General features: G+C 29.7%; 1 protein-coding gene and 2 long non-coding RNA genes across 6 annotated transcripts; 1 reads left to right on the forward strand and 2 right to left on the reverse strand.

Moving 5' to 3' along the window:
- Positions 1 to 403: 403 nt before the first annotated feature.
- On the reverse strand, positions 404 to 4,511 carry LOC107369916 (uncharacterized). Of its 3 annotated transcripts, none has more exons than XR_016198090.1 (5): positions 4,299 to 4,484; positions 3,254 to 4,199; positions 2,668 to 2,881; positions 1,285 to 1,623; positions 404 to 928 (listed from the first exon to the last, which is right to left on the reverse strand). XR_016198090.1 is itself a non-coding variant. In XM_025162422.2 (2 exons), exon 2 carries the CDS (start codon positions 4,169 to 4,171, stop codon positions 3,323 to 3,325), a length of 849 nt encoding a protein of 282 aa, XP_025018190.2. In that variant the 5' UTR covers positions 4,172 to 4,199; positions 4,299 to 4,511; the 3' UTR covers positions 2,922 to 3,322. The 3 variants fall into 3 exon arrangements, 1 of the variants encoding a protein (XP_025018190.2); XR_016198091.1 differs by having other exon boundaries at positions 529 to 928; positions 1,250 to 1,623; positions 4,299 to 4,473; XM_025162422.2 differs by lacking the exons at positions 404 to 928; positions 1,285 to 1,623; positions 2,668 to 2,881 and having other exon boundaries at positions 2,922 to 4,199; positions 4,299 to 4,511.
- A 1,712-nt stretch (positions 4,512 to 6,223) lies between these two features.
- LOC107369855 (uncharacterized) lies at positions 6,224 to 8,488 on the reverse strand. 2 transcript variants are annotated; one of them, XR_016198093.1, is made up of 5 exons: positions 8,170 to 8,488; positions 7,818 to 7,996; positions 7,457 to 7,685; positions 7,284 to 7,391; positions 6,224 to 7,008 (listed from the first exon to the last, which is right to left on the reverse strand). It is a non-coding gene; the product is annotated as an uncharacterized LOC107369855 (long non-coding RNA). The 2 variants fall into 2 exon arrangements; XR_016198092.1 differs by having other exon boundaries at positions 7,288 to 7,391; positions 8,170 to 8,401.
- A 48-nt stretch (positions 8,489 to 8,536) lies between these two features.
- LOC107369857 (uncharacterized) lies at positions 8,537 to 9,836 on the forward strand. Its single transcript, XR_001570448.3, has 3 exons — positions 8,537 to 8,731; positions 8,850 to 8,931; positions 9,080 to 9,836. It is a non-coding gene; the product is annotated as an uncharacterized LOC107369857 (long non-coding RNA).
- Positions 9,837 to 11,085: the final 1,249 nt, after the last annotated feature.

The following is an 11,085-nucleotide window of genomic DNA, read 5'->3' on the forward strand; positions in this document are numbered from 1 at the left end:
TGTTGCCTCAACCCTTCGAGATGTAAGCAATAAGTTCAACTCAGATCACTTGAGATCGACATAAAGATAATTCATTGATCACTCGATATTGACTCGCAATTGTCTAGTCAATTGTTTATTTTGTATCCACAACATTTCATACTCAATCATGTAAAATAAATTTCACTTGAAATCCAAATAAATTGTTTATTCAAATTCATTTCGTGTTCCTATTCAATCGAATCTGCATGAAGCTCTGAATAATCCTAAGTTCATCTAAACTCATCTCAACTGAACTGAACCTGAAAAAGATTCAAAGAGATGAATGAAAGCGCCATCTATCAACCAACTAAAACAAACAACTGAAATCCTATAAATAATTTTATAGGATGAAAGGTCAACACAAAGAAGATGAAAGCAAAGATTATAATCAGATTAAATCATTTGTTAATCTGTCAATTGCATGTAAATGGTCAACGAATCATCAGATTATTGGTCAATAAATAATCCAAAGGATTATTTGATAATCTCATGTTTAACCAACAAAACTTATTGTTAATCAATCATTTATTTGCATGATAATGAACATCATTTCAATCGACATCTGAATGTAAACTCAGGCAATTCATGATCAACAGGATTCTTCCCTTTACTTTACATCATCTGGATAGTTCTTGTTAAATGTAACCAAAAAAGTCTTTCAATTATTTTCTTGTCAAAAGATTAGATTCATTTTACATTAAATAATGCAATGGTAATGATGTTGAGGTTGAGGTTGAAGTTGATGTAAGGTTAATGTTATAACCATAAATGGGTTTTCATTTTCATTGAGAAAACCATTTAATTGATAAATTCAATTTCAATACTTTTCTGTTTACTTTTCTTCATTTAATGTAATCAAAGTGAATGCAGTTAATTAATTGGCTTTCAGTTTCATCCGATTCATTATCTGAAAGAAAAAGCGAAAAAAAAGAAAAGAAAAAATGAAATGTTAATAAAAGTTGGACAAATAATGTTACTTGAACAATCTCATTGCATTCAATAGATTCATGTTGTGATCAAATTAGATGACATTTTTTATCTCAATTAACTAATAGTTTAGTCCATCATTTTCATGATAACATTCACATCATGAACAGTAAGAGGTAAATTGTGTTTAATCAAGAAAACAACTGAAATTAATTAACATTAAGAACAGTGAAACTCTTATAATCAAACAAATTATATAACAAGCAAACAACTGGTTCATGATAAAATCATTTAATCTTACATTTTAAGCATTAACATTGAAAAATGAATACAAACCGTGAGACTGTTTTTTATGCCAATTGACTAGAGTTGTAAGCAAAGAGGTTCAGTCTTATCATGCTTATTAATCCGTTGCATTTAAATATCGACCCAAAAGCTTGTTATTTTAACCAATTTTGCACTTTCATTGAGTTGCTTATAAAGAAGGAGTTGGCAGGCGAAATTATCTCAATCTTTTCATTACAACAATAAATAACATAAAATGTCAATTGAATCAACGGGTAAGTCGATAGTCACTTGGATAACTTTAATTAACAGCAGCATAAACTATGTCCAATTGGTTTGACTCGTTCCCATGCCTTAGGGTGGACCAGGAATCACATTAAATCATTGAATCTATTAAAAAACGAGTTGAAAAAAGTGGAGAGCAAAGAGGAAGATTAAAAAGTGTTTATGGGAAGATGAAAGTTGACTTGACTTGATTAAACTGTGACCATCAATGGATCAACTGTTCAACCAGATTAAATGGGTTAAAATATGCAAAATTTAAAATCAATTGATGATAATCAGGAAAACGAAATGACAAAAGACTAATCAATTGGATTAATGTTGATCATCATAAACAGATATACTTAATGGAGATCAAGTGTTCATTGATTCGTGTTCATTTCTTGTTTGTATTGTTTGATAGGCAATTAATCATCCATCTTTTGGTGTTTAACTTGAACCAACTCGAGTCAACTCAACTCAAATCAGATTGTAAAGTTCATAAAAACACTAGAAAAATTCAAAAGAAAAAAAAGTTCAACTCATTTTAAATGCAAAATTTACAACAAAATGTTATTCTGTTAAAGTCAACTTTTTTGTATTTTTCCCTTCAACTTCCGTATTTTACAAATGAGTTGACTTGATAAGTCAACTTAATGTTATCTAATAGTCGACTTGATCACATGGAAAAAAAGTCGAGCTTCCAATGGATCACTAAACATAACCGGAATCCTGAGATTAATCATCAAGTGGCATTAGCTGTATAAGATAATGGCTACTGTGAATAATCAAATTCATTGCATGTAAAAAGTGTTGTGTCTTTAAGGGTTCATCATCAACTGGAAAACACTTATCATTATCATCACTTTACTCAATCATTTTTTACCCATTTCAACATTAAAACACTGCCGAGTAAATGTTATTCCTGACACCAAATGGGAAGATGAAAGAGTATGAATGAAAAATGATTGTTGACCACCACAATGGTCACTATTAATACCTTCTAACATTGTAAACATTGAAATGATCAAATGGTCAAATCAAAGATGCAGCTAAAGACACTTAATATTTTCCCTCATTGTTCACCTAAAAAATGCACACATTTCTCTTAATAACAAATCATTTAGACTAATGATGTTATTAATGAAATAACAACAAATTAACAAACCGCACATTTTTTATCCTCTTCTTGGACCTTACAAAAAATGCATCTAATTGCAGTTAATGTAATGGACCTTTCCTCGATTCCTCGATTTATCCATTATTTCACTTTAGCCTTCCATGAATCACCATTCTCCTCCTTTTGTTGTCTTCAGTAACTTTCCAATGATAATAATATAACAGTAAAAAAGGTTAAAATAATGTGTTGATCCATTTGTTAGAAAGACTGAAGGAAAAGAAGGAAAAGAAAGAAAAGAAAGAAAATATTAGAACTTAATAGCTATTTACTTTTAACCACTAGAATTATCATTTTGTAGTTGAGATCAAATTTTAGGGTCAGTCAAGGGAAAGATGAACAAACAAGGGACTCTTGTATAATGATAATGACTTATATTGGACTATTATTAACATTAAATATACTGTTAACTTGTAAAGAATAGGCGAGCTATTAGTATTACAAAAAAAACGAAGATAAATATCACAATTAAGAGAATGTCAAGTAGTAGTTGTTAATGGCTAATCTCAAGCTGATGACAATATTAATGAACAAAACTTATTTAACGACAAAAAACAAAATAGTAAAAAAAAGATGAAATACCATCTAAAAAACAAGAATCTGTCTTGGAAATAGACGAAGATGAAACCATCGAGTCACATTATAGCGAGATTACTGCAACAATTGCTCGATTTTCAGTTTAAGCAGCGACACGTTATATGGAGTTTTGCAAAATTTTGGTGAGCCATCTGAACGTTTCTTTGTTGATGGTCGGCGGTAAAATGGTCCACTTTTTACAGGCAAACAGTCGATGTACGTTTTTATTATCTTGTAATATGAATTGGGCTCGCCAACATCGTAAAGGTCGATCACAGCTTGAAGCATTTTCTTGCTAACTGAATAATCCTTACTTTTAAAAAGAGGTGAGCGATATTCAACAAAGTGGTTTCCATCTTTGTCTCGAAGAAAGGAAAATTGGTCAACTTTTAAAGACCGATGATCTGACTTTGGAAGATTTAAGAATTTTAAATTATAAAAATAAACGGCAAACAAGAGTCCTCGAGCAGTGGTTAAATTAAACACTCCGGCGCACCAGAGACGATTTTCATCGCGAGAATCCAAATTTATAATTAAATTGTCTGTGCGAGATGACATTTCATCATATTTATCAAGAAAAAGTTTGATTGATGGATAGATGGATGAACGTTTATCTAAAAATGGTGGTCCATGGAAATTGCAAACCTCCTCGCAGTAAACATGGAGACTTGAAAGGATCATCTTGACACTGCCCTTAGAGTACCGACGTCCATCATTACGTTTAAGACTTTCCACAAATTTCGGGATCCAATTTCGTAACTCTTCTTCGGTCACTGTAGGATCCAATGGTCGAGGTCTGGTGAGTGACTTTGAGGTATCCTTTTCGTCGTAAGCTACTGAAACACACCAGTCATTCCATTGTTCCACGGTCCATTTCCTGTATCGATCATAGCTTGATCGTTTCTTTTTAACACTTCGGATCATTGGCCAAACGATAAGTAATAAAAGTCACCTGAAAAAATGAGAAAAAAGATAGAAGAAAAAAAGTCAAAAAAAGCACGATTAAGTTATGATATATTACTAGAGATTTAATTTGGCGTTTTATACTGACTTTTATAGTAAAATTAATTTGTGAATAGAAGAATAGTAAACTGATGAGACATCATTTGCTGGAATTTTCCCAAGAAAATTCACAAATTCGAATGTTGAGTAATTGACGAACAAAGAACTGGCTTATCTTTGGATCCGAAACACAATGGCAGCTGATAGTTGGCTAACGCTGAAAAAGGGCGAGATAAAAATGAAATCTAACTCTTTTGACTAAATGACACACTGATCCTTACATAATGGAATGAAAACAATGAAATTGTTTGATTCTTTTATTCAACTAATTTCATTTTAATGAAATCAATCAATCATGATTTACAAAGTAATTTTAGTTACAGGATTCGACAAAATTCCTTATTCACTCCCAGTTCAAATGTGATTACATTTTTTCAAGTTTACTTTTGTTTTCTCATTTAATTGCAGCAAATGATTTCCATTGAAGACAAAAATGTTGGCAATGAAAGGTCAAGGAATAATGAAAAGATTACTTTAGATGAAACTCGATTCAGAGGTAGATCTGGATGATTGAGTCTCCTACATGACTAAGAATAACTTGACACTTGACTTTCATGATAAACTATGAAAATGTTTCAGTCGCTTCTATATTAAACAATATCAATGATCACATCGTGAGAAGCTATTTTACTTTAATCATGTTTAATATTTTAATGTTTAAAGGCGTTCGATTCATTTTTTATGCCCTAATCACAATCATATTATTAAGTATGCTTTACAATCTGAAGCCGATGTTATTTGAATAAGGTCAATGAGATACACATTTAAGCCACCATAAAACATACTTTATTCAATAGATTTGGTCAATTGTACAATTATATCTTTTTCATGATTTTTCAATCAGTTAACCCTCGAAATTGATGACAATGATGAGTAGCATCAAGATGATGACGATGATGATGATGAGTATGATCAAAGTCATCATCATTTGATTATTGCATGAGATGATTCTTAAGTTGATCACCTTCTTTATTATCGGAATCATTTTTATGTTCACAACCTTATGCTTAACACATAAAAATATATTCAACTTGTATTTGCTCAACATTATCATTATATAAATATCGTTAATCAAGAAAAGAGGAAAACCATTTATTGGTTTCTCCTTCATAAATTAAATTAAAGCTTGAGAAAAAAAAGATCAATAATAAGGTGAATTGTAAGTTCCTTTGGTTTGTAACAATTAACCAAATGCACAAAAAGTACATATAAATGTATATAAAAAAGGAAAACATAAATTTCTTGTTTCACTGTCAATGGATTAACGCTGTTTTAATGGCAATGAGAACTGGATCAGTAAAGATTATCATTCATATCAACATATATTTACAAAGGCTTTCAATGAATGTGAAAAGATATCATTTCAAATCATCTATCTGATCAATAAGTTTCATTTCAATTCAAACTTACTCTTCACTTTATTCCTATCGATATGTTCAACTTGTTCATTCATGTTTGACTTTACTTTACTTGACTTAACACATTAACTTTGGTTGTTGCTTTACCAAGTTAACCTCAACTTGTGTTTACTCAGGCTGTTACTCAAGTTAATAGTGATTAGTAACAATTAAACAAACAATGAGCAATAATAAGCAACAAAAGTGACAAAATACAACAAGAATGGCGTTAATATAAAAAATAAATGTCAATCTTCAGTTAAATTATTAGTCGATTTGTTACTCATGAGACTCATGTTTTTTAATAGTTACTTTTTATTTCTGATTTTCTCTCTTTCTTTAATCATAATTATCATTAATGTTATTACTTTTATTATCATTATTATTATTGCCTTTGTTCAAATAATCAAAGCTGTAATATCTTTTCTTAACATTTAAATGATTTAACAGACTTTTTCATAATATCGATGAGAACTTGAAGAAAATTTGGAATCATTTCTTGGAATTGAAAATCCTCAACACTTCAAAAAGACTTATTTTTTACTCAAAATTCCTTCAATTTTACCAATAAACTGGACATGGTTAACAATCTGTAAATTGTTAATGATCACTGAATATTTCAAATACAATTTGCTTCAACAATATTAATGCAAAAATTATTCCTTTAGAGCTTTCAATAACCGCAAATGGCTTTCAAAAGTCAATCCCAATATTTCTATCGACTACTTCTGTTCATATGAACACAATTGAGTGTGAAAAAGAGGGTCCAGTTGTTTAAAGTGGTTATGTGAATAAAAGGACAAACATTTTGAATTAATGTTGATAAAGTTGAGCTTCAAGTTGAAAGATATTTTTTTTAAGGAAACTGAATCTTCTCTAATATCCGGAGTTCCTAGAAGTCGATCGAAACTCATTTTTTTAGAGTGAAAAACGTAAAAAAATGAATCATCCTCTCTGACTAGAAATTAAGTTTAAAATGAATTGACCATAAACATCAAATTCACAAGTCCAAGTTGATGAGCACATTAAACATTGAATTGCATTGAATAGGTAGTAGTCTCTAACTCGAGTACGGAATCGTATCTTGGAAATTTAAGCTCTAGATTCAGTGCTTCGTGCAGCGAAACCACATACGGTCAAGAAATCATGCTTGTGAAATTAACTGTATTTGCGATTTGGCTTTGTTTTGAGCAAATGGATGTGGATTTGTGAAATGTCCTGAGATCGTTTTAATCGAAGGTAATTTCCATTCCTTTCCTTGCAAACAATAAATTATGTGGTCCATGACCATCGATGAAAGATCTATGCATAAAAAAAGATTGAAAACAAAATTAGTTCAATATTTTACCAAAGTTGGAAAACAAATTTAAACAAGTGAATGAATAAAAGATTCAAATTTAAATTTTGGTCTCAAAATCCCAAATAGCCATGATCATTATTAAATTTACACAAACACAAACACGGTTTGTTCCTATCAACACTTTAAATCAACTTAAAAACTCCATCGATTATCAAGTAGCCTCTCGATGTTAATATTAAATTACGATTTTAAATGTCTTTTTTCATTCAATACTTACTTACCATAATATTATAATATTGATGCAGATTCACCTATTTTATACGCAATAAATTTCTTCATGTCAATCACATAACTACTTTGTATTAACTGTGAGCCAAAATTGTTTCTAAAAAATGATGAAAAAATATAAGTAAGTTAAATGAATGAATAAAAATAACATTATCAACTAACCTTGCATCAATTCAATCAGCTTTTTGAATCACCTCATTTGCCCTTTTTATTAAAAAAGGTTGTCCAAGAGGAAATCATTTCATCAAATTTATTACATCTTTTTTGTGTAAAAATATAAAAAATTCATTGACGCCAATGATTCAACTTTTTTTCTGCTCATCATTACACGTAATTGTTGCTCCTTTACAGTAAAATAACAATCACCTTAGAACCAATCTACAGAATGCAACTGAAAGACATAAATAGAGATACTTAGCGTTACTAAAAATCATTGATGACTTTTTCAAAGTGATGCAAGTAATAAAAAGCAAGAAAAAAAATGTTGTTATAAAAACATACAACACAACACAATGTTGATTACCTTTGGGATTGAATTCCCTCACTTTTTTGTGTACTGGTATTGACTAGACTTTTACAAACCAACAATCCTTATTGTGTCACTTCAATTGAAAATAGGATTTTCACTGTTTTACCAGAAAGGAATCACTTGCTGATGAAAATGATGAAGATGTTGAAGATGATGGTGAAAGCCAAGGAAGCCTAAGTATCAATAAAAAAAAGAAAGAAAAAAAATCAAATAAAATAAAGATGAGTTTAACTTGAATGTTGACTGTAAATTGTGTCATAATTTAGACTAAATTGTCCACATTTGAAACCTTAACATTATAATTGTCTTTATTACCAATAATAATGCTAATGATATATCAACTTACCCATCTCTCAGTGGATCAAAACCAATCAAAATAATACTTGTCCATTTGATTAAACTTATATTCACACTTGACTTGTTAAATAACATTAACGAACTAAAAGCATGAATGAATGACTGAAAAGGGAATAAAATAAAATTGAAATAAGATAATTGAGAAGGAAATGAAGATAATTCAGAATAAGGCAAAAAATTGAAATATCTTCTGATTAAAAGTAACGGAAAAATTATTACAGATGATCAGATGATAAAAGAAAGGATTTAAGATTGAATCGGTATTTAACTTCTTTTCACTAAATGTCACACTAATCCTTCAAATATCGAGCAATAGTTAAAGACAATTGAAAAGCAACGTTTCTCTAATATTAAACAAAGGTCAACTAAAACAAAGAAACACTTACCAAACTGTAACTGTTACTTAATTTTAATGATTTCCATTTAATTATTGTGTTATGACTTCTTTTGTATTAAATAGTGTTAATTGTAAAACATTTGCTTTTAATGTGTTTTTGGTTAAGCAACTCATTTCAACCATATATCGATACTTTCCGGTTTAATCTCAAAAGGTAAGTAAAAGTCCATTAACTAAAACAATAAAAGTATGACCATTAGAAAAGATTAAAATGTTAAAGTATAACACAATTAAACATGCAATTAATTTTATTGTATCGTTTTCACTTTCAGAAGACACCATTTGTTATGCTTGAACGAGTTGAACTTCTTTAGGTGCTACCACAAAAATAAAGAATCGGATATTTGAATTGAGGTAAGTATTGAAAGACTGACTAACGCTGGTATTGAGTTTCTCATGTCTATCAAACTTTCTTTTTTATAATAAACTTCACACATATCATGAAGTGTCTTTCATTCTTGATTAGCTATAATAATTGTTTCTATTTTTTATTATTTTCCAGTCAATTTCGATTCATTGTTATATTAATCTATGATTCTTATTGGATACGCCTTAAAATATTATGACAATTGTGTTTTGATATCTTCAATGGACACTTATCAAGTTTTGGTGAATTAGATTCTCATCCTTTTCTTATTACATATTCACTTATTCACTTGATGAATACATACAAGATGATGCTGATGATACTGGTGAAGCTGATGAAGCTGATGAAGATAAAAATGTGGATGAAAATGAAGATGGCGAATGAGGATGTTTCTGGTTTAAACACGTTTGTTTGGATGAGATCGCTAAATAAGCACGTGACTTGTCACCAAAATGTCAAACGTTATCCTATTTGCATAGTTACTCCCTGTAGTGTTGGTTAAGAAACAGTTTACGGACAGTTTTTTGGACAAAACTGTTATTGTTATAATGATTATTATCATTATCCTTATCATCATTATAACTACTGTTGCTGTTACTGTTATTTCATTATCATTATTCCTATTGGATTGACAAGAAGCAGTCTTAAGACATTCCTCTCCTTCTTGATGCTTATATTTTTTATGCTTTTATGCTTAAGCTTTTTCTTTGAGTTGAATGACCATAAAAAACTGTACATCATAATGTTTGTCCTAATCTTGTCAATGTCCATACTTGTGAATCCATCTGAATATACTTTAATCTTGGTCAAGGGATGACCAAGGGTAACTCAAAGAGAGCATATAAAAGGATACAAATAAAGGTCAATATTGTTATTGTTATTATCATCATCATCCTTATAATGCAATATTATCCTTACAATCAACTGTAAGTAGCATTACAAACAGAATTTTCAGTTAACAGAATTGAAGGAGAAAAGTGGTTTTTATGTTAATATAATTTATAAAATATTAATTCTGTTTATAAAGAGCATCAGAATAAGATTATAACATGAAATAATGAAGAAAACAGAAGAAGCTAATTTGATATTTTTTGTTTATTAAGAAACTATTGGATTGTGACAAAAGTATCTTGTTATTATTATATTGCATTACATGTTTTGATGTGTAAAACACCAATGATTAAGACGAAGATGAAGATGAAGAGACTGATGAAGATGATGATGACAATAAATTGTGTTATGATATTATTTCTGAGAAAAGAGTCAATTCAGTATTTAACATGAATGAAGATGAATGTCGTCTTATTGATGATTATTGCCATTCATTTGTTATCTTGATTATTGTTTTGCCTCGTTTAACATTCAATCACAACTAACAATCTTATTCACTTGACTTGTATTATATTTATATACTTGTATACTTGATTTAATACAACAAATTAAGTAAAAGGTTAAAAAATTGAAGTAAAATATTTATTATAATATCATATTGCAGTTGCTTGATTGATGATCAAATTTAACACAATCCTGATCACCATCACAATAATAATAACAATCATCATCATTAGCATTATTTGAGAGCATTTTTTGTTGATGTTGATCATGAGAAAAGAAGAAGAAGAAGAGAATCTTGTAAAAGCATAAAAAAGGGTCAATAAAAGGTCAATGTGAAATGAATGATGAAAAACAAAAAAGTAAAGTTATTCTTGTTCCTTATTTTTTAACAAAAACATTCATCTTTTTTTTTGTTTGACTCTCTTTGAACTGATGTTGAACATCATGTAAACTGATTCATCTGTTAATGATTACAAGATATAAACACTCAACATGACAACAAACAATAGTTAATGATACCAACACCATCCACCTCATAAATCGTTTATCGTTTTGTCCTTTAAAAGGGTTCTCATTGAAGTACTCATTGAATGAGATCAATTCACATACTCACGACACTCACATCGACACTCACCCTTAACTTTACCCTTAACTTCACCCTTAGTCTCACCCTTGGCCTTCCTCACTCTCCGTGACTCTTCCGGTGTATCATCATCATCATCATCATCTTCTCATCTCATCCTCATCTAAACTCCCAACTCCATTTACCTCTTTGTATAACTTTCCCTTTCTCATTCATCTTCATT

Source organism: Tetranychus urticae, chromosome 1 (genome assembly GCF_039701765.1).
Source record: "Tetranychus urticae isolate SD_2017Ah chromosome 1, NJAU_TeUrti_SD_1.0, whole genome shotgun sequence".
Lineage (NCBI taxonomy): Eukaryota > Metazoa > Arthropoda > Arachnida > Trombidiformes > Tetranychidae > Tetranychus > Tetranychus urticae.